The 25,945-nt window shown below is 43.7% G+C and overlaps 7 protein-coding genes across 12 annotated transcripts in view; 2 read left to right on the forward strand and 5 right to left on the reverse strand.

Annotated features, from left to right (window-relative positions):
• Window positions 1–25,945, forward strand: part of LOC125769047 (ATP-binding cassette sub-family F member 1) — a 226,934-nt gene that overhangs the window by 126,876 nt on the left and 74,113 nt on the right. The window lies entirely within an intron of this gene.
• The window catches only part of LOC125769063 (neuroglobin-like), a 128,876-nt gene that overhangs the window by 18,314 nt on the left and 84,617 nt on the right, over window positions 1–25,945 (forward strand). The window lies entirely within an intron of this gene.
• On the reverse strand, window positions 1,320–3,188 carry LOC125769065 (uncharacterized). The gene has a single exon (XM_049437488.1). The coding sequence runs from the start codon at window positions 2,131–2,133 to the stop codon at window positions 1,717–1,719; it is 417 nt and encodes a 138-aa protein (XP_049293445.1). The 5' UTR covers window positions 2,134–3,188; the 3' UTR covers window positions 1,320–1,716.
• LOC125769054 (putative polypeptide N-acetylgalactosaminyltransferase 9) lies at window positions 3,419–6,056 on the reverse strand. Its single transcript, XM_049437465.1, has 3 exons — window positions 5,092–6,056; window positions 4,864–5,028; window positions 3,419–4,790 (listed from the first exon to the last, which is right to left on the reverse strand). The coding sequence occupies exons 1-3, from the start codon at window positions 5,702–5,704 to the stop codon at window positions 3,757–3,759; spliced, it is 1,812 nt and encodes a 603-aa protein (XP_049293422.1). The 5' UTR covers window positions 5,705–6,056; the 3' UTR covers window positions 3,419–3,756.
• Window positions 6,527–9,825, reverse strand: LOC125769052 (putative polypeptide N-acetylgalactosaminyltransferase 9). Of its 2 annotated transcripts, none has more exons than XM_049437461.1 (4): window positions 9,558–9,825; window positions 8,640–9,219; window positions 7,998–8,572; window positions 6,527–7,928 (listed from the first exon to the last, which is right to left on the reverse strand). In XM_049437461.1, the coding sequence occupies exons 1-4, from the start codon at window positions 9,765–9,767 to the stop codon at window positions 7,314–7,316; spliced, it is 1,980 nt and encodes a 659-aa protein (XP_049293418.1). In that variant the 5' UTR covers window positions 9,768–9,825; the 3' UTR covers window positions 6,527–7,313. The 2 variants fall into 2 exon arrangements, with proteins under 2 accessions (XP_049293418.1, XP_049293419.1); XM_049437462.1 differs by having other exon boundaries at window positions 9,296–9,790.
• LOC125769056 (putative polypeptide N-acetylgalactosaminyltransferase 9) lies at window positions 9,825–13,025 on the reverse strand. Its single transcript, XM_049437468.1, has 2 exons — window positions 10,935–13,025; window positions 9,825–10,860 (listed from the first exon to the last, which is right to left on the reverse strand). The coding sequence occupies exons 1-2, from the start codon at window positions 11,629–11,631 to the stop codon at window positions 9,833–9,835; spliced, it is 1,725 nt and encodes a 574-aa protein (XP_049293425.1). The 5' UTR covers window positions 11,632–13,025; the 3' UTR covers window positions 9,825–9,832.
• Window positions 15,399–25,889, reverse strand: LOC125769060 (serine-enriched protein). Of its 5 annotated transcripts, none has more exons than XM_049437480.1 (6): window positions 25,287–25,863; window positions 24,104–24,176; window positions 22,087–22,433; window positions 19,312–19,902; window positions 19,194–19,244; window positions 15,399–18,944 (listed from the first exon to the last, which is right to left on the reverse strand). In XM_049437480.1, exons 3-6 carry the CDS (start codon window positions 22,414–22,416, stop codon window positions 16,119–16,121), a joined length of 3,798 nt encoding a protein of 1,265 aa, XP_049293437.1. In that variant the 5' UTR covers window positions 22,417–22,433; window positions 24,104–24,176; window positions 25,287–25,863; the 3' UTR covers window positions 15,399–16,118. The 5 variants fall into 5 exon arrangements, with proteins under 5 accessions (XP_049293437.1, XP_049293432.1, XP_049293435.1 ...); XM_049437475.1 differs by adding an exon at window positions 21,276–21,314 and having other exon boundaries at window positions 18,935–19,244; window positions 25,287–25,882; XM_049437478.1 differs by lacking the exon at window positions 25,287–25,863 and adding exons at window positions 21,276–21,314; window positions 24,626–25,062 and having other exon boundaries at window positions 18,935–19,244.

Raw genomic sequence — 25,945 nt, forward strand, 5'->3', positions numbered from 1 at the left:
TCAGAATAGCACAATAAGTCAAGAAAAGCTATCCAAATTGAAAATAATCGCAATGTATATGAAAAAGTAGAGCTAGATTAAAACACAGGCCCAGCTATAAAAATGTAACAGTAATCAAAGTAAATAACAGCACAGTCGTAACAGCTAAAGGAAGAAAGGTTCAATGTTTTTTTAAATTAGATAATTTCGATGTTATTTTAAACCCGAATTTCGAATTTTAAATATATAGAAAAAATTTAGTAGCTAAACACATCCTGTTCGATACAACTTCAGAAGCTTTTTCGTATGCCGATGCACCCGTATCCACCAACCACCAACAATGCTGCTAATCAAAACCCCAAAACTCGACCCAAGAACGTTCCAAAAGATAAAAATCTACCCTGTTTGTACCACCAAGGCATGGTGAATCCATCTGAAATGGATGAAGTAGAGTTAGCTGAATCCCAATGTATTCCAAAGCTAATGGAAGGACAACAATCGTCATGTAATTTTACGAAGAACCCAGCAAGATCAGAAATCCTACAGATGTATAAGCACGCCATAATGATAAATTCTGTACATGAATTCACACTCGTCACCTATTGCGGCATAAGTAACATGACCTTAAAGGTGTCATATGTGATCAATTCCAACGCCTGCGATAGCTATATCAACGAAGTAAAATATTCGTATGAATTCGCCGATTTCATTGGAGCCCTAAACCTTTATCCGCTCGATGGGGTGTTTATCAAACAACAGCTGGAAATATCGAACCTGAGCCTAGAGGAATTACATGACCTACACATCGAAACTCGCAAAGAATTGGAGAACATTCGTCTGGAGAACAATTCTCTGCGCCTTACCTGGCCATTGATAATCATTTTCGGAGGTGTTGTATTTCCACTCAGTGCACTGGAAATAGCAGTTCTATGGTTGTATGCAAAGAGGTGCAGAAAACGATCAGACGTTCGTCAGCAGAAGTGAAACCCGAAGCAAGTAATGCAACATTTTCGAAAAAACCCCAAAGAATCGTGGAGCTCTAAGGGGAGCGAGTTAGCAACACACACCTCAGATACCGGCAAATGCTGAAGAACGTTTTCGTTGCATCAGTATTTTACACAATTGTCAGCAGTTTGGCACCGCATCGCAACAATGTACGAAAACATCGTGTGAACGCATGGGGTTAACCTAATAAAACAAAATTCGGGAATCGGCACAGTGTCCGGTGTTAATAGAACTGTTCAGTTGGTTTCTGGCAATCGATCGTTGAACATATTTTTACTGTGTTACACGAAAGAAAAACTTAACTCGCGCCTACCACATGCCTCGATCATTCTACGCAATAGATTCTACATCATAACAATGAGCTAAAAGAAATAAAAAAATAAGTTCGCTACGCTGCTCCGATTTGCAACAAAGAGTATTCTGCAAAAACTTTCTTAATGGATTATCCTCTACAAATAACCATTGGTAATATAAAATAACGTAAAGGATCATTTAAATCTTACCCAAATTCGAATAATCCTCTACCAGGATGATCTCGCGGATGAGTTCTTTTGGACTACGATCAAGGATGGAGTACCAATACCGACCAAGCCTCATTGTATAATTCGATTACTATCGATGCTTGTGGTAAAGTAGTTTGAAGTTGTTGTTCCGCCGTACACCATGGATCACGCAGTTCGGGCAACTTTCATTACCAAACGCGGCATTCATGCTCGACGAATCCAGGGGTCTCTAAACTACGTCCCGCGGGCTGCAGGCCTCCCGAGAGATACCGAAATTGGCTCTCAGCTGTGGCCCCTGGGCTAATCCATCCCCCGCTAGTTTCTCCACATCGGTATCATTGAAGTCGATCTCCACAGGTGTGCCCATGTCACCCGGAGTTATTGGAAACCTTGGATCGAGTCCAAGCGTTGTATACATGTACTTAAATAATGTTGTTTCGACCGTGGATGAAGGTGTAGTAGAGATGACTTCTTCTTGAAGTTGGGCCGTCTCGTTGATGTTTGTACAGTTCTGCAGTAGGGATAGTTGTTTGAACACATTGTCAAACCGTCCCCGACCACCATTGTAGAAAAATATCACGAATATGTACACCTGCACTACGGCAATGCTCACTATCAGTATAAAATTCTTGCTGCAGTTGCGCATGGCAAGACTGTACGGAGCCTATGATGGCTCAGTGCTCGATGATGGTGAAACGCGTACTGAAGTGTAGTGAAATTTTCAAAACAGGTCTTGGGCAGCTTCATACGCATGCGATATCATTCAACCACTTGAACACTGCGCTAATCGCCATTTGTACACTGAGATCGACCGATTGACGGTGGTGGTCAAAATTGTGAGTTTTGTGGTGAAGAACTTTTTTGTTCGTTTTTTTTGTCTGCGCTGTTATATAATGAGTATCATGATGTATGTCATCCAGCGGATGACAGTCAAGTCTTAGTTCTTGGAAAGCCATTGCAATGATTCACTACAATCTACCATCACATAAAGTTAGTTTGTTAGTTTGTTAATTAGGATTTGAGCTAAGTCTTCTGATCATGTTTTGTTTTTCTATACTACTTTAAATACTGTAGATTTTGCAGGTAGGCACGGTAGTGCATGTAAAGTACACAAAGTTTGCTTGCAAATATTACAACATAAATTCAATATGGTTCAATGGCGCTCCCGATTAAGGTAATATATAAACAGAAGATTTAGCTGGTGAAAGTGTTTGTTCTAATTATTTAACGTCATGTCGATCTTTTATACACCCTTAAAAACAAATTAGGGGTTAATTAAAGTTTTATAATCTCCTTCCTTCATATCCAGTAATACCTTCTTTCTGGAGTGTTGAAATTTCAAATGTAAACAGATGGTAATTAAGTAATTGCTTTATAAGCGCCATTTGACGGGAAGATGAAAAACACAAGACACACCATGTCCAACGTGTGACATTCTTATCATCGTTGAATCTAACATTAACCGACAGCTGTCAGATATTTCTGCACTGATAAACCGGAACCGCCCAGGACGGTAACGCTATTTGCAAACCACTTGTGTGTTATCTTAGTGTATGTGATAACGAATTGCGAAAAGATTGATGCAATGAGATGCTACTGAAGCTGAAGCTGATTCACAATGCAATTTTTGGACAGATGGAAAGGCACTTTGTGTGTGTGTAGATTGCTGGGGTTGAACGAAAAAGAAACCATTTTCAGGAGGAAGAAAAACGGTTCATTCAACAACTCGGCCGACCTTATCGCGAATTGTCGCAACCTTTTTGAACCATTTATGACATTCTAACAGTGAAGTAACATTCGTTGCAAATTTTATTTTTACTTTATTTTTTGCAAACTCCAAACACATGGATACATCATTTCACACTCTTACTTATCGTAGACGTGCAATACATTGTCATCATATTTAGTAAAGTGTCGGTGCAATTAAGCAATTAGAATGCTTGTTTCAGGGTATGTAAAACAATTTCTACCATACGATATATTGAGGCTCACATTTTGCGCAATTGAAAAAGCGTCATCGGAACACACTCACCAACCATAATGAGAATAAAACTGACCTTCTGAATAAATTGTGGGATTGGATGGTAAATAAGGGGGCAGATAACACAGTAAACATATCTGGATAATGCTTTAGCTCGCCTAATCTACGTGCTAGGTACACATAGTCGGTGCCATCATCGTAGCGAACTGATAAACGAAAGAGCTATCGATTAAACGTTTAACGACTAGATTGTAGACGCCTGTACCGTGAACGATGACTGAGATTAGCTCAAGTAAACGGTGACACGTCTATTTCGATGTAGGTTACGGACCACTTTTGGGTGACACTTTTTGGATCACATATCTGCATGGTAAGCGTAACGTTGGTTTGCGTATCTATCGTGAGGCATCGGTCGTGCTTGATGCTTTGCAGTTGCTGCGTTTCAGTCAGCACACGCCACGCTTGATTGCCACGTGATCGGTGACAACCATAGAGTGCGAGATCGGTCCCAGTGTAGTCCAAACAGTGACGGTAGCTATTTATCTCCTGGTAGTAGTTGTGTGTCCAGTATTGTGTTTTCTGTTTTCCATCGCACTGTACCATACCGAGAAAGTTGTCATCCGGACGATACTCGAGACAGGTGCCATTACCTAACAGTGCACTGTGTACTTCACCACGGAAAGCACCGGCTATATGGGGATTTTTCATTTCCGGAAAACCGTACTTAATATAGTAACGGAAGTCCTTACAACCCGCCCGTTCTCGAACCGCCTTCCGTTCCTCAATTGGACCAAACTCCTCTTCCAGATAGTGTGGAATACCATGGATGTCGAAGATGATCTGCTTGTACTCATCCATCCACACCTCGGCTAGACGGATCGAGTTCGCCCGCACAACGTCCTTCTTTTCATTACGCATATATGGATGACCTACCTTTTGGATGTGTCCTACCCGGGAACAGGGAACTGTTACCATCTTTCCACCACACATCCAACTCTTTATCGATAGCTCAATGTTCTCGATGCCATAGATATCGAACGCTTCGTCATACCAACCGAGCCGTTCGAAGAACGTCCTGTTGATGGAAAACAGTCCTCCAGCCATAGCTGGGGTATCGAACGGCACCATTTTGTTTTCGTACTTCTTCTTTAAAGATGAGCGGTGCCACCAACCGAAGTTAAGATCCCAATCGTATGCACCAACATAATTAAGGGATCGGTTGGAAACAAGTGCCATACTTTTCTCATCGATCCAATCAATTGTTGGAATAGCAATAGTGGTGGCATTGCGAGCGACCACATCAAGTAATGACTCCAGCCAACCTGGCAGTGACAAGTGAAGGGTTCCGTTAGCATTGCATTGTAAAGTGTTCCGTCTATCTACGAAAAAACCTACCTACTGTACATTCTACGTGCGCATCAAGGAATGTAATCACCTCGGATGTCGTATTTTTGGCACCGTACATTCTGGCCCGAATTAATCCCAACCGTGAAGGAGCACGAATGACACGCACCTTTGGATATGGGCGAAAATATTCGTCCAGTTCGGTTTTAAGGTTAGCTAGAGACCAGATAAGAGACATGATTTAGTGGCTCGTTCCAAACGATTTCTTCCCACACTTACCTAAGGTGGAGCAGTCATCTACAAGCACGATCTCCTTCACCAGATATGCCGGAGAGCGGTCCAGTACCGAATGTACCGTCCGTAAAACAACCGACCAAGCTTCGTTGAAGAACACGATCACGATCGACGTCACAGGCAGGTTGTCTAGAAAGCGTCCCGGTTGTGCACACCAGGAATCGCGAATTTCGGGAAGTCTGCGCCGCACGGACATAAGATCGGAAAAGTATTGGTTGAATCCTTGAGTTTGCATTCCTTCGTTTGCCAGGAGAGCGATCTGTTCGTTGGAAAGGTTCACCGTAACCGCTTGGCCCATATCACCCGGCGGTGCAGTTTGATGTCGTGGATCCAGCCCGATAGTAGTGTAAACAAAATAGAACCCATGGTTTATCTCACCCGCAGCGGTACTTTTTTGCATCAGATCTGAATCATCATCAATTATGGTAGGATATTGGCCCAACAAAGTTCTCTTTGGTGTAAGTGTCAGATTAACGTCATACACGAGGTAAAGGAGCACGAGCGCTAGCGTGACAATGATGCCGACCAGTACAGTAAGGCTGCAGCGCCACTGGAAAGCAGCGGTGAGAACACGTCCAAACGGTAAGGCATTCCGCATGCTGTCGGTGCCGAAAGCAAACTGACCGATGTGTTCGGTTCGATTGCTCTTTGGTGGCAATGGGAATGAATTTATTGTGATAAGTGTACTTAGTGCGCGTATTATACGGGTCTCGGGCGCCTGCAAACAAAGCGACACCGACACACGAGCTACGATAGCGATACGTTTGCGTATGGGTATATCTGGTGATAAGACGTTGTGTGGAAAGCTCTACAGAGTGCTGAAAGGTTTTAACTGATGAGACACTTGTAACTTATGCAACAAGGTGAAAATAATGTGCTACATTTACGTTTACTGCAAAATGTTTATGCATTCTGTAAGACACGTGCTAAATGAGTATGATTCGCATGTTTGACTGTTTGCCAAGAAAAACGATTGTTTATCGATTTTCAAACAGAAGAGTAAAAGAAACCTGTAAAGAGTAACAAAAAATCCTTTATGTTTTAAAATGGGATTAAAAGTGTATTATTCTTATTACACTTTTTTTTCTTTCTACTAGTCACTGTTTGAATTTTTGATAACATGTTTTGTACTTTTATTCGTTTATATTCCAATTTTACATTACCGGGATTTGACTGCAAATGTGTTTAAGCATGTTGTGTTCCGAATAATGTGGTTTAAGCAAGCTCTTAGTACAGATGTTGTGGACTACTCGTCATCGCGGCAATAGTGCGCTAGAACTGTGAATGCGGTCGATCACAGAGATCACAGAGACGGGTGATTGGTTAGTTTTTATAGAAGTATACTTCAAATTTGAATAAGACACTACCGGTTTGGTTAGAGGTTAAAGGAGGTAGAGGTATCGTTTAAAAATTAACATAGTTTGAATAATACTATTTACTGTACTTTATTGGCGTCTTGTGTGGTTAAACTGTCGTAGTCTCTTTATGCAAACGAGTATAGCTTTTCTCATTACCTGTTTCTATATATATTTATATATTCCACTACCTTTACACGTTACTGTTTATACAGATGTTTTGGAAAATGCATTGTCGTAGGGTTCCACCCCTGTGCAGTATTATGGAAGCAGAATTGCAGTGAAGCAGTTTAACCGTAAACTCTACGGCTGAATAACGACCTTCGTGAAGTAGGAGGAATCTAAAAGATAGTTTTGTATGTATTATAAACCGACTTTTATACACGTTGCAAATCAATGTTGCCTCATTTTATATGAACTGATAATGAGGATTTTGCTTGCATTTTCCTGGAGTTTTCATGAAATGTATAGTTCATACTGGGATGTACTTGGAAAAAAGTTGTTTTTTTATTTTGTAATTTTTTATTGTATTTTACTTCTTTGTTAGTAAAAAGTCATTGTTTCTTGTTTGAAAAGTGTTGGTTAACCATATTCGATATCAACGCATTAGACAGCTGTGGGTGTCCAAACGCGCCTGTCAGTATGCACTAAGAGTAGTGACTAATAATTGAGGGAGATTTGTTATAACATGCCACACTACGTCAAAATTTAATAATATACACAGCAAATCCAACACGTTGCTGGTGAATTTTAAACATTTAATTTATTTTAGATATTTCCTATTTCATGTGCTGTCATGCCTTTTTATTGTTGTTTCTATGTTGGCATGGGTTCAGTACTTTTGATCTTTATTTAAACCTTATACTCTATGACCGGGTAATGCCACTTTTGAGATTGTTGATTCTGGTCACATGCATCGATACGCACCTTCTTCGTTTTTACATCGACACCCAAACAATTGCCCTTGTGTTTCTTATGCTCGAACTGGTGGGTGGTAGCATTGTACGTCCACTCTTGATTGCCCTGTGCTTTGTGGCAATGGTACAACAACAGCATGTTATTGTCGTAGTCTAGACAGTGGTTGTTGGTACTAATTTCACCATACAAACTAAACACCCACTGTTGCCAAGTGTTTCCTTGCTCGCACGGTGACATATTGACGGTGTTCTTAGGCTCAACGTATGTTAAACAGTGATCATGTGACCCAGCCAAAGCATCATTCCGAATTGGACCCTGTCCGGGAAGTTTGCCGAGTTCTTCAATCAACTCCGGGAACACGTTCTCCAGATACCAATGAAAGTCTTTACAATGGAGATCCTTCCTCAGCTGCTTGCGGGCCGAAACATCTCCATAGTCACCGCGAAATTGTGGTCCACCAAACATTCCGTAGAGTACGGATGCGTACTCATCCAACCACACTTCTGCTACACGAACCGAGTTTATGCGAACGACGTCGACGTGCACTTCCTAACATGTATCGATATAAAACAGACCGATTAATGTGCCCATTCGGACTAAACTATCAAAAGTACTTACATTCAGGTAGGGATGCCCAGTTTTCTGGATGTGAGCAACACGGGCACAAGGAACGGTCATCAGTCTTCCACCGCACATCCAAGCCTTCAGCGATAGCTCAATGTTTTCACCGCCGTAAAAATCCAAGTCCTCATCATACCATCCGAGCCACTCAAAGAATTTCCGATGGATCGTAAACAATCCACCGGCCATTACCGGTGTACTGAACGGTTCCATCTTGTTGTCTGGCTTGTGTACTCGATCCCACCGGCCACGCCACCCAAAATCCAAACCCCATCCCATTGCACCATAGTATACTGGTGCCTTATCACTAACAAGTTTAAGGTTATTCTCATCGATCCAGTCGATCGTGGGCAGTGCGATGGTGTGCGGATCACGGACCACCACATCCAACTGACCTTCGAGCCAACCGTTCATACACTCGCAGTGTGCATCGAGAAACGTGAGAAATTCTGACGATGCGTTCCGGGCACCGTATAACCGAGCTCGAATCAGTCCGAGACGCTTCGGTACGCGCAGGATGCGCACGAGCGGATAGCTGCTGAAGTACTCGTCAAGCTGTGTGCGTAGATGTGCTGCAATTAGAACAAGATTGTAATCATTGGTAAATGTAGAAAACCGAACGGATGAATTAAAACATACCCAAATTCGAATAATCATCCACCAGGATGATCTCACGGATGAGCTCTTTTGGACTACGATCAAGGATGGAGTGAACGGTACGCACCAATACCGACCACGCCTCATTGTAAAACACGATCACTATCGAAGCTTGTGGAAGAGCAGTTTGAAGTCGTTGTTCCGCCGTACACCATGGATCACGCAGATCGGGCAATCGTCGTCGAACCGGTATTAGATCACTGACATACTGATTCAGACCTTGTTTATCGTAACCTTGGTGGACCAGCTGACGAACATCCTCCGTTATGTTGTCGGGTAGTATCACCGCCTTCCCCATATCTCCCGGCTGCTTTTCGATCCACCCATCATCGGGCACAGGCGTGTAGTGTGCATCGTACTGAAACACTTGATACTCTGGCACAATGAAACCTTCCGAAGACTCCCGAACAGCTGCCCGGCGTTCTTCCTCTTGATGCGTTCGCTTAAACTCCTCCAATGTAGCAAGCCGATCGGACAGCTGATTGTGGTAGAGATAAAAGGCCAGAATGCAGCAAAACACAACCAGGGCCCAAAGGAGGTCACGTTTGGTGGAGAAAAATTTCTGCAAGATGAGTTAAACGTTATGTACACTTACGCTTTACGGATTCTGTGTCAACAAACGCTGCCAAAAGACTTACTCCGTACATGGTGTAAGTTATCCAAGACAGGGCACTGCACCATTCGGAGCCAGTTTTGGTTAATCACTAGCGAGACACATCTTCGGGTTCGTTTGTTCTCTACGCACGAGTGCCGAACCAGCCAGCTGTGTTATCAATCAGTTTAATTTATCAGTTCGTATAGGTGTTTACTATCACTTCAAACGTATCGACACATCCACACTCACCGTCGGGTGCGGGTTTGCCTGTTTCGTTATTATTAAAAAGGTAACAACACACTCACTGTTTGATAAGCAGCACACCAGAAACACTGTTTCGGCAGGAGATTCATTTCGTGTTCAGGTGCCACGGGTACATGTTTTCCGATGTATCGTAGGTTCGTTCTAAATCGAAAGTGACGTACTGTAGGAATAAAAAACAATCGCCAGAACTGTTTCGAATTCGTCAAACAAAACGGCCTTGCGAGTTGTTTATAGATGCACATACAATTCATTCATCTTATAACGTTTGTCTGTTTGTTTTGTTGTCGCGTCTAAAGGCACTCGGAAAACATCCACATCACAGATTGTTTGGTTTGAAATTTTGCATCAGCCATTTCTGATTCGGTGCCTTTGGATCACAAACTTCTAACGAAAAGGTACGATCCCACTGCAGGCAACGATCGAAGGTAAGTTTTTTCAGCAACTTACTCTCCGGATCCCAACTCCACGCCTGATTGCCACCCATACCGTGACATCGGTACATTGCCACCGCGTTACCATCATAATCCAGACAGTGATCTTCGCGCGTTACCTCGCCGTGCTTTGTCAGATACCACAGCTGGTGACCGCCGGTACTGTGACAGCCAACCAACAACAGCTGCGTCGGCCAATCAAGACACGTCGGATATTGGGTTTTACCACCAAAGCGTATCTCACCGCGCGCTACAGCTTTACTCGGATCGAACTGTTCCGGAAAGACGTGTTCGAGATACCAACGAAAGGGTTTGCATTGTAGCCGGTGACGCAACTCCTTCCGTGCCGTTACATCTCCAAAGTTGCCTCGCTTGTCACGTCCGCCGAATGTTTCATAATAATAATCCGCATACTCGTCCAACCATACCTCCGCCAGCCGGACCGAATTGCGCCTGATAACCGATAAGCCGCCGGCAATCTCCCGCAAATAAGGATGGCCGCGCTTCTGTATGTGTGCTACACGAGAGCACGCTACTATCTGCAGCTTGCCACCACACATCCATGCCTTGAAGGAGAGTTCCATGTTTTCACCACCGTAGATCTTCATGCCTTCATCGTACCAACCGAGCCGCTCGAAGAACTTTCGGTGGATGGTGAAAAGTCCACCAGCCATGGTCGGTGTGTCGTACGGTGCTGCCGGATGTACGTCGATGGTACCGTTCTTGGAGGTGGATTTGATTCTTTGATCTCTACTTCGCCATTGAAAGTTTAGTGACCAATCGAACGAACCGAAGTACTTTACCGAGTTCTGTGCGTTTAAGGCGAGCGTATTCTCGTGGATCCAATCGATAGCCGGTATGGCGATCATCGTTTCATCTGTTGCGACGTGGGCGATTAGTGCTTCTAGCCAACCTGAAAACAAGAACAAAACACACACACAGTATAGATGGAAGATGGAACCATTTTCTCCTGTTACGTTAACTCACCTTCAATTACCTCACAGTGAGCATCGAGGAAGGTAATGATGTTCGCTGTGGTCGCTTTCACTCCAAACAATCTCGCCCTGATAAGACCCAACCGTTCGGTGGAACGCACCAGGCGCACTTTCTCAAGTGAGGCAATATATTTCTCCAGTTCGTCTTTAAGGTGACTCATCGTGGAACAGTCGTCAACAAGCACAATCTCGTCGATAAGCTCGGTAGGCGTCCTGTCCAGAACGGAGTGGACAGTGCGCAACAGTACCGACCAGGCTTCGTTATAGAACACAATCACTATTACCGAACGTGGCAGTGTACCGGGTTGGATGTTATGCGCTCGTCTCGCTTGCTCTTGGCTCCGACACCAACCATCCCGTACGTCAGGTAGCCTTCGGCGCAGCGGAATCATGTCCGAAACGAACTGATTGAGACCCTGTTCATCCCATCCCTTTCGCACGAGTTCCATTACCTCGGGGGACAGTTTTTCCGGTAGTATCACCGGCAGTCCCATATCACCCGGTGTTCCATCGGGATCGAAAGCACCACCTGGGACTTTTTGAACGTTCTGTACGAAATTAAGTTCCTGCTGCAAAGCATCCGTATCGTTGGGAGAATCACGTTCCACTGTCACAATCCAGTAGGTAAGGACAACCAGCGAAAGTACTAGCACAAAGAACAAATGTTTCGCAGTAAGCAATGGAACCATTCTTCGCCAGTGCAATGCGCAAGTAGTTAGTTTAGACCAGGAACGAGAACGATGCGATCGTTCGCATAGCTCCTACCAGACTAGACGTAAACGATTCACAATGATAAGCGCTAAGTGCTACTACGTGTATCCCTGCACCACAATGGCACACGACGTAATGGAAGACCTAGTTGGACGACTTTTCAGAAGGTTCATTTGCCACGTTGTTTATTTTTCTTTTACTTCCGATTACTGCACATTGATGAACGAGCGTAAAACGTCATCAGCAGTATGATGGAGACCTCGCGACACTGATACGGACTGTTGACACGTTAGAACGGAATGGAGGGAAGGGCGAGGATGACCTAATGTACCTGAAGTGGTTTAGTTGTAAATGATGTTTAACCACTCGGGTGCTAGCTGATAAGACACGCCACAACTTAAGGTTGTGTTAGTTACGGCCGAGACAATAAGAATGTGTCCGATAAAATGATATCTACCAGTGTGGTGAGTTGTCCACCGCCTGCGTTATTGGCTAGATGACGCAAACGAAACCGTGTGCGATATTAGTAACTTCTAACACAATAGATTGTTTTGTGTAACGGTAGTTCGTAAAATTTCTTTCTCTGGCATTTCTTGTGAAAGTTTTTTTGTTCTTAGATTTAGGGTGGTCTAAATGAGCGTTGCTACATGTGCTATGTGATAAGCTATTGTATGTCAATTTGAAAGTTTATATAAGGCAATGTTGTTTGAAAACCAACTGAACTATAGCAGATCAAGTTTATGTTCAGAAAGCACAAAAAGTTGACAAAGGACATAAGTCGAGATTCGAATACCAATTTATTCTAGACAAGTCCGATGACCGTTGAGTTCAACGTACTCTAGAATGAAGATGGAGGATAGAGTGTTCTCATCGTTACTCAGGAAGATCGTAACATCTGACCAAACTTTAAAGTAATACCTAGACAAGTTGGACATTGCTATGGAAAATTTTGCAGTCTTAGGTATCTCAAGAGTTAATGTCATCTATATACCAAAAAGTGCCAACTCTTTCGATTTCAGAAAGTTGCTACTGCAAGAATATTTGTTTAAGTCGTCTATAAATCGAAAGCTATTACGGCATCAAATCTGAACTAAATGATAACATTTATTATTTATCAGTCTTAGCTAAAGTTCCGGCAATAAAGGTAAAATTCAAGAAAAACGTATATGAATACGCTATTCCCTAGTTGTATTCCGACTGATGGGATTCATTTGACCCCAAACTCCAGTAACTCCAAGTCATATAGCTTCATTAAAATACAACCTACCATTATTACCAGACGGAGAGATGATTAGTGTTGCAGATGTGATATTTGCTATGTGGAACACTTGATAAACACTGCACTTCACTTTCATTTGTTTAAGGTGCGATCGTATGTTATCAACACCGCCTCGACGCTCGGTATGGTTATTCCTTCACCAACAAACGCATCGTTATCATTTACAGTTGCGTATACACTATACCCTCGATACATTGCGAATTAGGGCGTTTTAACTCGAAATAAAACACAATTTCTGATGTCTCGGTGTTAGAGAGCTTAAAAGGTGCTAACTTTAAAAAAATCAAAATTACCTTAAGAATTGAAAATCACATTAAAAGGTTTAGCTGCCGTAGTACACCTCGAAACTCACTTTACAAGTAATCGATAGTCTCAATCTACCTACTAGTAAGTTCAATTTCTAGAAAACAATGGAAAACAATGTAAAAAAACCCCGAAACAAAAGCGATTAAGCGATAAGAAGTGGTTTGCAAACTCTTTAACGCATGGCGAATGCAGCACTTGCTCCAATTATCGCAGGAGGTTTAAATAACATTTTTACCGCATCATGGATAGCGCGTTTCCTTTCCACTTACCCTTTCACGCCTTGTCTTTCTTTCCGTTTGCAAACATCTCCGTACAGTAAACATTTTTTCATCAATATATATTTTGCTGGTTTGGTTTTGTTTTATATCAATCAACATACACCGATTAAATGGATGTAGACAAATGGATTCTTTTACTTTGATTGTGTCACCATGTGTTTTGTTGGGTGGGTTAGTATGTTTTAGTCGTATTTGCTTGAGTCTTAATATTGTTGGCGAGTTTTTTTTCTTTCTTCACTGGAGTATGTGCGATTGTGTTTAATGGTATGCAAATGTCCATGAAGATTCCCGTCCTATAACGTTTACCTGACGGCTTACTGTGAAGAAGTGCAGAGTATAATGTTGTTTGGCAGAGGGACGAGTTATTGGATTTATTTACTGCAATTGGCACACCGAATGAGAGCATAAAAGCAATACAGACTCGAAAGGAATATTTGGAATGCATAGCAATAAGGATAGTATGCGATTTTGTTAGTAACTGATTTTAGTTTCATTAAATATCCAATGTCTGTGTCGACGATGGTGCATCTCTAGTATATGCACGCCTGAAAGTATGCAATCCGTAATCTTTTTGCCGTTTGGACAACTTAAAAGAAATCTACATTGCATACTTTTAGGCGCTCCTCTCGAGAGCAAAAGTTCCCAGACCAAAAGGAAAAGTGTACTGTATTCCTCAATTACTATGGTGATACAATTTGACTGTTTAGCATATCTGGACGAGGATCGGGGTCGATTCGGGGTTGAATACGTTATAGACGTCCGACATTCAAGAACACGCACACACACATACAAAAATACACTTACACACATGTCAGACTCGCATGCTATTCTTCCGGCGTTTGTGCGTCTCGATTGTGACAGCAACCGTTATCGTGAGAGCGTTTGGACACACATCTAACATAGCAAGGTGTGTTGGGATGTAATGCTGGGGAAAGAGTGTAGCGTTACAATACGTGAAAAAAGGTAGGGGTAACACATTGGCATACACAGTAAGACGGCCCTCCAGAGAGTCTCTGCTGTTTGTGTGGTTCTGTTGTGTTTCTGGTGGTTCTTCTCCACATGACAGCTGCTCATGGCTTGTTTGGTATGATCGTACCGATCGTCAGCGTCTCTTTCCCAGATCGTGTTTTATTTTAAAGTTTCGGTTTTCTTTGCTCTATTTGTTGTCAAATCTGTAGTATTCTCCTGTATCTTACCCTAATCCTGAACTAGCTACTAGAAACCAGCTGTGAGCTCTTCGTCCGTTATACGGATAAGAGTGAAAGAAAGATAAAGACGGAGATCCAGAGTGTACGTTAACAAGTAGATGATTTGATCCCGGAAAATTGTCTTGCTTCGGTAGTTGTACCCGTTGCACGATACATCCAGTTATCCCACCAAATCCCTGGAGAAGATTCCTTCTTGCACATTTAACGTGCGCATTTTGCGCTGCGCACCTAGTAGTAGTTCATGTACGGAGCATTGATAGTAAATTGTGTTGCAAATCTATGTGTCGTCAGTCGGTTGTGTTGGCTTCTTCTATTCTTCTATTTGAAATATATCCTTCCCTACACCATTGATCGTGTGCAGAACGGTTCGTATAACGATTATCTTCTCTACGACTCGGGGTAACATTTGATAAATTTACGAATGAGTGAAAAATGTAACATTTCTACTACTGGTCATATACCTATTTGCCACGTGTGGTGATCCCACATCGAATGTTTAATATTGGTAGTACAACGTCATGTCATCTTGAAAAGGGCAAGGGAAAGGCACGGACGGGAAACAAACAAGGAAACGTTCTCGTACGTGTGCCAGAAACAGAATGGCTCCATTTGTAAGTCGGTATCCATTCGGCAGGAAAAGGGGAAAGAGTGACGTGAAGGCTCGTTTACGTTACATTTCATTATAACAATTTTGACAGTTTGCTAGCCTTCTGTCCATATTCCTACACGATTATGAATTACACCTGAGGAGGAACGGTAACGGTACAGCTTAGTTCTCTTACACAATTCGTTTCACTTCAGTATGTTTCAGCTTGTTGTAATACATTATTTGAACACTTTGTCGTTTGTAAGGAATGCGTGTATGTGTGTCGTCATACAAGATGGAGATTTTAAAAACGTTCTTAATATCCGGAACTGGTTCTTTGTGTTTTGAATTATTACATATGGGGGTTTCACACGTTGGGAAGATTGCAATTGCTATTCGCATATTCAAACGGGAAATCGATCGATTATTGATATGATTGAATTGGACTTGGAAATACATGCAAAAAACGACGGCTAGAGTGTATTAAATGTTTGCAAAATGTAATTATTTTCCTTTCTTATTGACCTGTGAGTAGTCATTGATGAAGTATTCAGATCTCCCGGTAATGCATAATAAAGTGTTAAAGTATAAATCAAGTAGAAGCATTAAAAGTGTCTGTAAACAAAAAGTTATAAACTGCACTGCTCGAACAGTTTTTCTTCTTCAAATTGAAAGATTACTATCGTGGTGCAAAAAACCCGAACGCAAATGAAACAAAGGTGCTTAAAACGCAAAACCAGAACGCAATTCCTTCGTTGAGTGTGAGATCCAACCCGCTGGTTCTGAGGATCTCGTTTACGTTCCCGGCTTAGAAACTTTTCCCTATTTCGAGCAGCTTCTTCCGGCGACTGTCGCGCCGTTTATGACGGCTTTCGGCCTTTTCGCGTAGCTGACGCCGTTCGGCCGACGGGCAGATAGCGTCCGGCGAGCTGTCCACCTTTTTCAGCACGATCCGGAAGGTGAAGGTGTGCTTGGGTGAGGCACTGGCGGCACGGCGCGGTGACGGAGGTTCAAACTCGCTGCCGCTCGAGGTGTCCAGGTAGCAGGAAGACAGCCGACCCGTCGCCGCACCCGCCATACCCGTACCGACCTGCCCGACCGAACCGATCGATGGTCTCGGTTCGAAGATGGCGGCGCAACGCTTATCGGTACAGAGAAAGCGGGGCGACTCGTTGGACGATTTGCGAGGTGGTAGGGGAAAGTGTTGCTTCGGGTCGGAAGATGAATACGGGCTTCGCTGCTGCGAGTGGTAGTGTGGTGGTGGGCCGGTAGATTCAAAGATAGAGTCGTAGCTGTCGCGGGAGCTAAAGTTAGACGAGGTCTGGTTGGAGAGTGGCGACTTGGCACGATGAGGTGCTGAGTAGTGGGTTTTCATTCCGGTGCTGGTGGATGGTCCTGTTCCCGATCTTGGCAGTGAGTCCCGACAGCGCCCCGGTTCAGAGATCTGCTTACGGGTAGGTGCTCGCGAGCTAGAGATGACTGAAAACGCCGACCGGGGACTAGCGGAGCGTTGCTGGTGATGCTGTTGATAGCTGTCGGCCAAGTCGAAATGCGTTTCGAGCGAAGACTTGCGACCTTCGGGATAGCCGGAACGTTGGAAGGTTTCTGCATCAACCAACTCGATCGACGATTTGCGAATGTCAAACGGGGAGAGCGTTTTATCACCACGCTGGGAGTTGTCCAGCTCTACCAGCTCAAAGCTTGAGTTCTGATCCTCGTAGCTAGTTGATTGATAGCGCGAGATGTCGAAGCTGGTGTCCATTGAGGAGTGCCGATCGCCAGACACACTGGAACCCGGCATTCGATCGGTGGTGTCGATCATCTCGAAACTATCTCCACCCGAATCTAACCGACTGTGATGAGTGCCCTCATGATCGGTGTCACTAAGACTGCGCAGATTCTCCAAAAACGGTGATCGTGGTGGATCAAACGAAGCTCTTCGCGACGGTGGCTCAATTTCAAACGTTGGGCACTGGATAGCGTCCGGTTCCCGGTTTGTCCCTGTTTCACCCGCTTCATCGATCGGTTCTTGGCGTGTAAAAAGAGCTTCCAAAGATTTCTTTATCTCACTGACAGCTGTCACCCTTAAACGGCCACTGTCAGCAGCATTTCGCTCTTCGTCATCACTACCAGCCGCACTATCCTGTGAACCTCTGGGGCTTTCCTCTTCCCGTATCTGATCATGTTTGATGTATGCTTCGCCGACCTTCTCGAAATGGACACTCTCAAGCACTTCAGACACACCTTCCGATCCGCCAGGCATGCCTGCTGCTGCGCATGCTGCAGCTGTTCCATCGCTACTTTCGACATCGCTCACCTCATCGCCACTGGAACGCTTATCCCGTGAGCGACCGTCCGAAGTAACGCTCATACCTTGGGAAAGCTTTTTGAGTGATTTTAGCGACATTTTAGATCCAACGTTCTTCCACTTGAGCGAAGACATGATCGGTTCGAAAGCAATCTCCGACATTTGCTTAGTGATCGCATTCCGTCCCGCACAGCTGGATGAGTTCTGAATGCTGGAAAATGTGCTCTGACGCAGCAAAGGTGCTCCGGTGGTAGATTCGGTGCGAGTGAAGGCGGCTGCAAATTTGCTCGTCCGTGTCGTTACCTTCTTTGAAGGTTTGCGCACGAACGCTAGTATCTCCTTCATGACGCTCGTTTTCTCTTTCTTTTCTGGCACTGCACCCGGGTCAGCTTTCATTGGGCTTTTGGGACTCTTTGGACTCTTGGGGCTACGCTGCTGTTGATTCGTTTCGATAGACTTCTGTACGATCTCGTACGTCTCTGAAGGATTGGAGATGGTGATCGGTGGAATGTTACCTAGAGTAGTAGGGCTGGTGCGGGCCGAGCGTGATTCCGAACCTGGACCGTACAGGCTGCCACCGAGTCGGGACCCGAACCCGACCGGACTGCGACTACGCTCTGGAGGTAGATGGATGGTTGGGCTTGTACGCCGATCCGGTCCACTTGCCGACTGGTGGCTGCTGAGTGAGTTGGGGCTGAATCGGTCCTGCTGGCTTTGCAGCAGATCCGAGTATTCCGACTGTAGGTTGAACCCGAGCGGGCTGCGACGTCCGGAAGGTGATCGGAGACCACCGGAAGGTGACCGTAGCCCAGATGGGCTGCGGCGTCCCGAGAAGGACATTGCCGTCGGTGACCGTCGATCGAAACTGGACGCATACGCTTGATCGGTGATGAGTAGGTTCGGACTTTTTGGCCGTCCGGATGGACTTCGATCGTTCAGCATGCTGATCGGACTGCGACGACCCTGGCTCAGGTTGAGCGATGCACCGAGACTGCTTTTACGTCGGTGCGATGAACGCAGCGTACCCTGGCGTGACAGACACGGACTCTTGGCTGAACTGATCGAGCTGCGGTGCTGTTCCAGATGAGTCATACTACCGACTGGAGATTTGGCTAGCTGCTGTGGCTGCTGCGTACTGGTACCGGTGCTGAGTTGCGTACTAAAATTCCACGGCGATATGTGGCCACCCTTCGAGCTGCGCTCCGAAGGACTGCGGCGTGTCCGGAAGCTCTGCGACTTAGCCTTCCGTATTTTGGGCAGCGAGCGGGAACTGCTCGAACCACCGCCACTGTTCGGCTGGTGAAGATGCTGGCTGTGGTGATGGTGCTGGCTGTGGTGGCCGTGGTGATGGTTGTGCTGACCTTGGTGATGGGAGGACGATAACGATCTGCCATGGTGGGAGGACGACTCTGGAGTTGGAGAGGAGGGGCCGTTGAGCCTTTGTTAGTTGCTGTGAGGTGGTCCACTAGCTGGATCACTACTGCCACTGGAGCTAAGCGTCGTGTTGGAGCCGTACGGATCGAGCGAGCTCTGCACGGACATTGAGCGACCGTGCGACTGTCTCGCCCGCCTTACTCGGCTGGAGTTGGGGGAGAGCTTTCCGGGGTCCACACTTGCTGGGTCTGCCTGAAAGGTACGGAAGTTAGCACGGGTGCAGATTGGGGAAGGAGGAGGAGGATCGCCTATGGCTCACCTGGTACGCCAGCGCGTTCATGATGATGGAATATGGCACCAGACCGAGCGGGTGTACCTCACGCATCAGCACGTTTGCCGGAATCTTGTGAAACTGTATGTACTCCAGAAAGTTCCCAATCACCTCCTTCAGCGGGGTGTTCTGGTTGGAGTCGCAGTACTTCTTGCTCCACATCAGTGCCGCCTGAAACTTGGTGAACTCATCCGCACGCAGCTCTTCCCGGGCCAGTATCAGCCGTACGACGTGCTGGGGCAGCAGTGTGAAGCTACCCAGATTCAGCACCTCATTACCATGCTCGTCGACAAACTCGAGCACCTTCTGTACCAAGCTCTTGGTACACTTGTACTGGATGTATCGCTCGGCCGACGCTAGCAGCGCACACACGGTATCCACGTTAATGCAACACTGCACGAACCCACCACAAGCTCGCCTTAGCTCCTCGAGCCCATAATAGTCGGCAGCATTCATCACACCGAGCAGGGTGCGTGGCTGCAGCGTCACACAACCGGTGTGAATGTATTCAATCAGCTGCCGAAATACGTCCGGTTCAAACTCTTCAATAATAAGCGTCTGATGCTGTTGACCTGCCGGCTAAAGCAATGGTGGGTTGTGGAAGAGATAAAGAAAGTACAGAAGAGGTAGCGGTTAGTGCCTAAGTATCACAATACAAGCAACAAGAAGAAACGAATGGAATTTGTTCAGCTAGTGAGAACGTACAGAAGAGGGACGAAACACCAAAACGTGAGCGTTTACAAATTGTTTGTGCAGTGTTTATGGTAGAGAGTTGGTGCCTTTAATGAGTGAGCGAGGGATCGCGAAAGGGGAAAAGATCGTGTACGATCATCTTGGGTTTTGGGTGACTATTTAGTGTGCCACAGATTTAAAAGCTTGTGCGTGTAGCAGTAAGAGCAAGTAATAGGCAAGCGATCAGTGTAAAGGTGTTGTTGATGTTAAAAGAACACGCCTTTTTACAATGAAATATCTAGTAACATTCCTTATCTACCGTTTGCGTAGAAGAATACTAATCAGGTATTTGCTGCATTAGCAAAAGCGATCACTTTCATACAAGATAGTAGATGCAAATAAAACGTAAGCACATGGAACGATTTCAAGCGAAGCATGCCGGTGTACGGTGAAGGTAAAGGTAAATTGCAAGTTTTTCAACAAAATTTCATAACAGATGATAAAGAAGTGTTTTGTGTTTAAGTAGTAAGCATGGCCAAAAAAGATCTTTAAAATGAAGCAATACGTTGTGTTGAACTCAGTTCTACATGGAAAAGATTAAGCTATATATATGTAAGTTTGTTTAATGTGTTATCACTACTTTTGACTACATTTATCTCTACGTCGTCGCAGAACGCTCATCCGTCCGTCTCATCAAGAGAATAATTATTCTAATTACGCCTAAATGTATGTAAAATATTCCTATCGCTATTGAACACCAAAAGTTGTGAAATTGCATACTTTACGGAGTAGTTTTGTTTACGATGCACTATATTTTGTTATTTCAATGTTTTGAAATGATTTACTAACTGTTACCATATGTATGGGATATCGATCCATAATTTTAAAGGAAAATATTTTACAGTTAGGTATTTTTTGCATATTTTAGTAAAGGCAATTTAAGTATCGATACGCATTCTAAGAAGTAGTAAGAGTTCTAATTATGGAAAAGTTGCGTACCTCAATGGGCCCAGCAAATGGGTAAGCTATTTTGTTACGCTTGTTAAAAGAAAATAAAGTTAAGAACATGCAGCAACACTATATCTGAGATGGGAAACAGCAAAATGCAGAGACGAGCAATAGAAAGACAGAAGCACAGGCAGAAGAACACAGGTCAGTGTGCGATAGAAAGCGCTAGAAGCTAAGAGAATCACTAGTTTTGAGGTACGAGATTCGGTTTTTTTTTCTGCCCGTTATTCGGGCTTTTGGTTGCTATTTGTTTTGCCACTAATGTATTTTACCTCCGCAATAGGCGCTAGTTGCTGATTGAAGCCGCTTCTCTATGGGTGGGGTTTTTGATGGTGAAGGATGGTCATTTATTCGGACACAATTGGTTTTTGTTGTCGCCACACACAGCATTTTTGTGCGTGTGTATGTGTATGTGTGTGTGTGTTCGGGAATATGTGTGAAAGTTTGTGGCCAGATGGAGCAAAAGGATGAAGGATGTTTTTTTTTCGGGTAGGAGCACATGTGGACGAAATGGGAGCAAAAGCGTTTGTTTTTAAATTTGGTTTTTTGTAATTCAAGCGGGAGCAGTTGTACGAATGCGACGGCACACAGACGTTTAACAGTGTGAATGTTATATTAAGTGGGTTGTTTTTTTTAATTTTGTTTAATTGAATGACACACGCATGGAACGATGGCGGGAGAGACAAAATAGACAAACGGAATTGGTTTATTTGTTGATCATTTGTTGTTTCGGTTAAAAGATCAAACAAAGATAATATATTTACAAAAAAAGAATAAATGAAACAAAACAAAACATTAACGTAATTCTGTGAATTAAAAGAAGCACATTTCAATAAAAGGCTTAGGAGATCGTATACAAAAAGAAACTAAATCAATCAGCTTTGGCATATGTACAAAAAGCGTATAAACTTATGCTTACGGAACTTAAAACCAATGTTCACAAAATGAGACAAACAAATGAATCTTTTTTTTTATTTGTCTCCAAAATTCAAATTAAAGCTACTTATTTGTCCACTGTTGGGTACATTAGTTAACCATTAGGTACGCTTTCGATTACCCTCTACGGGCACACATAAAACTTACCTGTTGTGCCGCATTCTGTAGATTCAACAGCGGTTCCGAGGATCGCTTCAGAAAGAGTCGCAGTTTGTTTTCGCGCGGTGGCGGCTCCTTTTTGCGCTGCGGTGATGGAGCCTGGTAGAGCATCTTCTGGAAGACACGTGACCGGGCGGCCAGTACTGCTTTCACCGCACAGACCGGTTCGCGCGTTTCTCCCACCAGAAACGTCACGTCGCACAGTTCCGGCATCGAGGCGAGAAATTTCATGTCCTCCGCCAGCCCGGACTTGTTCTCGAACGTCGAGAGGTCCGGCTCGGCGTCAGCCATGCCAGAAAGTGGTAACACTTCAGGCATAGCTGTAATTTCTATTGCTGTTTTTTGAGAAAGAGGAAAGATGGTAAAAGATGCGTGTAGGTCTTTGTAGAAGGTCTTTCATGTACTTATTGTCTAGAAAGTTACAGTGAAAGCATTGAACTATAATATAGATGATTTGTGAAAAATAAATAAAGCTAGGCTTTGTCTTCAACATGGACAACCTAGACTGGTTGCAAATACATTTAATAATTGTCAATCATCCCACTTTATTATTTGAAGAGACGCCTTTTCAACAACACCGAAAGCAGTTAACAAAGTAATATGTTTAGAAATTGCATACTTTTAGGCGTGAATGAACCAAAGAAACATACTAAAGGAGATACGTTCCGATGGGAGCGAGTTGAGTTTTTATAAAATGTACCCTATGTTGTCTTACTTAAATCATGTTTTAACCATTTAATTAACTGGTTGTTTACGTGAGCATCGATTAGATGTCTATGGTCATATGTAAAATACTTAGGCTAAAATAAAGATACGCCTAAAATTATGCAAAAACTGCATGAAAATTGCTTTGATAGTGATTGCGATGAATAAAATGAAACAGATTTTCTATAATTCTTCGTTCGTTGTCTCTTCGAGCTTCCAGAAAGCTTCGAGATGATGATATGAAAAACCATCCAATTCTTGGCTCTTTTCCACCTGTTGCATTAATCATTTTGTTAGAAAAACATACTCCATTGCGCCCCGTTGGAGCAGGAACGCCCTCCCATCGCTCTTATGTTACTCGGTGTTTGTACATTGTGCAATTGGTTCAATCAATCAATGGTGCCTTAACACCGTCATCGTTGTCGTTTCAGTAATCAATCATGCCTGCTAATCAATCGAGCACACGTAACATGAACGTTACGACGAACTCCATAGTTTCATTCGTTAATTGCGTCTGGCATCCCGTGCGGTGTGCGGACATTTCCAACACAAGATGATGGTCGTCTAATCGCTTTTGCAATTTGTGCACAGCAACCAGCTAGCCATTCAGGTGGCATACATCCTAGCTTAATGGAAATGTAACGTTACCCGTTCCTGGTGGCCCGGGGAAAAGGGGAAGCAACATTTAAGGATGCGAACATAGTCAGGTGGGCAATATGTTTCGCATTACCTATAGAGCTACGGAAACGGCACACGTGCGCATCGGGAGAAGAGAACAAGGAGCGCCTTGAGTGCAGGCGTGTGTAGGGAGGGAGAAAGGAAGGAAAAAAAGGACATGGTTGAGCGGAAGTGTCCCAATCACTTCCAGACGACAGAGCAAAAATAAACGCTATGAAATACGTTGTGGCAAAACCATTTCTTGTGAAAGATACAGAATCTTTTATACACAGCTCTTCTCAATAAGAAATTATCTAAAACGGGATGCTAAACTGGAATTTAAAAAAAAATCCACATTTGCTTCGTAGATAGCATAAATTCAGGCGAAAAAAAAAATCGAATGGAAAAACGCCTTCAGTTATGCAAAATGTAGCACTTTTTTTTAGTTTTTAAACGTTTAAATAAGCAAAGTTGTCTTTTGCCCTCATTTTCCCACTCCTTTAACATAAATATGTTTCCTCATGGTAAGCAACCACTACCAACGCATATAGATAACGACACACATAAAACAATCACACATACACATACAAAGAGAAAGAGAGAGAGAGAGAGAGAGAAATAGTCAGACCAGAAGCATACGAACCTGTTGCAATCTTTGCAAGCTTTTACTCAACCGATCCAACAGGAAAATGGTGGTTAGGGAGATTAGGTTGGCTCTACTTGGTGTGTGCGGCAACGAGCAAAAGATGGGGGAAAAGAATTAATAAAAAGAGAGAGAGAAAGAGAGAATGGTGTGATGAGAGAAAGATGTGTATGAATGAAAATACATGTACGAAGGGAAGCGCACGTGGTGTTCGAGCAGGTTAAAGATACCAAACAAATCAAAGGTTGGATGAGTTGCACGGAATGAGTGGTGATGGCGGTATTCTATTAGCCGTGCTTTCTGTGTGAGTGTATGTGTGTGTGTGTTTATAGGGGGGAGAAGCGTTTGCTATCTTCTATGCTAGATGTTCTATGCTATGGAGGTCAAACGGGAGCTTTTCCTGTCTTGCTACAGTGGAAAATGAACATGCTGCAACAGCAGCTCAGCCTAGAGTTTAGGTTTGGGAAAGTTGTTGTTCACATTCACGCACACCACAGAGCACGAAACATTTTACACACACACACACACACACCCTCACCAGAAGGAAAAAAAGTCCTTCTGTTTCAATCTTTTCAAGTGTCGTCTGGTATCACTAACACACACGCACACACGAAACGTTAGCAATTGCAAAAGAGGAAACGGAAGTGAAAGAAAAACACTGGAAGAAAACTAGGAGCTGTTGCTCCTTTTTAGCCTTATCCTAGACGGCCCCTGTGTCCTGTGTCCTTCTGGAGTGACTATTTCTGTGTGGCCCTGGTTGCTATGATTAATTCATTCACAAATGGAAATCTCGTAGCATGGAATATTGCATCTAGTTGCAAATTTGAATAGAGACGGAAAGCTAAAAGGTGATTTTTTTTTCTCGGCGTTAAAAAAAAAGAAAATCGAAAAGAAAAGGTAACAGCTGCTGGGACTTTTTTCTTCTTTCATTAAATTATTTTTGCCTACGCAGCTCGTACGAAATTTCAACGCTTTGTTCGAGATCTTTCGCTGAATGATACCACTGTTATCACATTTTGCTATGAAACATGAGATTTCCCTGCATGTTTGTAGGCAACTACACTGTAGGCACACATATCACATCAATTTCTTCCACCACTGTACGCACTATCCCTTGATTAAATAGCAAAAATGTATTCAACACATTTCGCAAATGAACAGAAATACACTTCGCTGTAGCTACCTTTTTAGGCAAGAGCACTAATATAACGAACTAAACAGTGAACGAAAATAGCACGCACAAAATTTTCCTCCCTATGGCGAGGGTGAAATTACTGTGAGCGACACACACACACGCACGCACGCTACAGATGCTGCCAATGGGTGCAATGATGGACGCAAGGCTCTTTAAAGCTTTCCCATCCGACTCAACTGACAGTGTCCACCAGAATGACGCCACCAGCCAGCGTAGATGAATGCTAACGACGCTGAATGAATCGGCAAGGAACGGAAGCTTTCGTTCTCCTTCCTTCTTTCCGTTGGAATCAAACGCATGCGCTTTTCCGGCACATTTTCACGCTGTATTGTAACACCAGGCAAAATGACAGTTAACGGATGTGTGTGTGTGTGTGTGAGGGAAAAAGGGGACGCTTTTTTTTCTTTAGTAAACATTAGGGATATTTTCTCGAGCTCGAAATTTTGAATGCTGCTCGAATTGTGGTGGTATTAATTTCCGTTAGGGGAAATTTTTAATGAAGCTTTGTGATTTTATTTTTTTGCATAACCAGTTTGTGTTTAGTTTTTTTTCATCTCCATTTTTTAACGCCTAAAATCCATGAGCAATTGCTGTAAATAAATCCCATTCGATATTCAACCCATAACGAAAGGTTCTCAATAGAATTG

Source organism: Anopheles funestus, chromosome 3RL, assembly GCF_943734845.2.
Source record: "Anopheles funestus chromosome 3RL, idAnoFuneDA-416_04, whole genome shotgun sequence".
NCBI lineage: Eukaryota > Metazoa > Arthropoda > Insecta > Diptera > Culicidae > Anopheles > Anopheles funestus.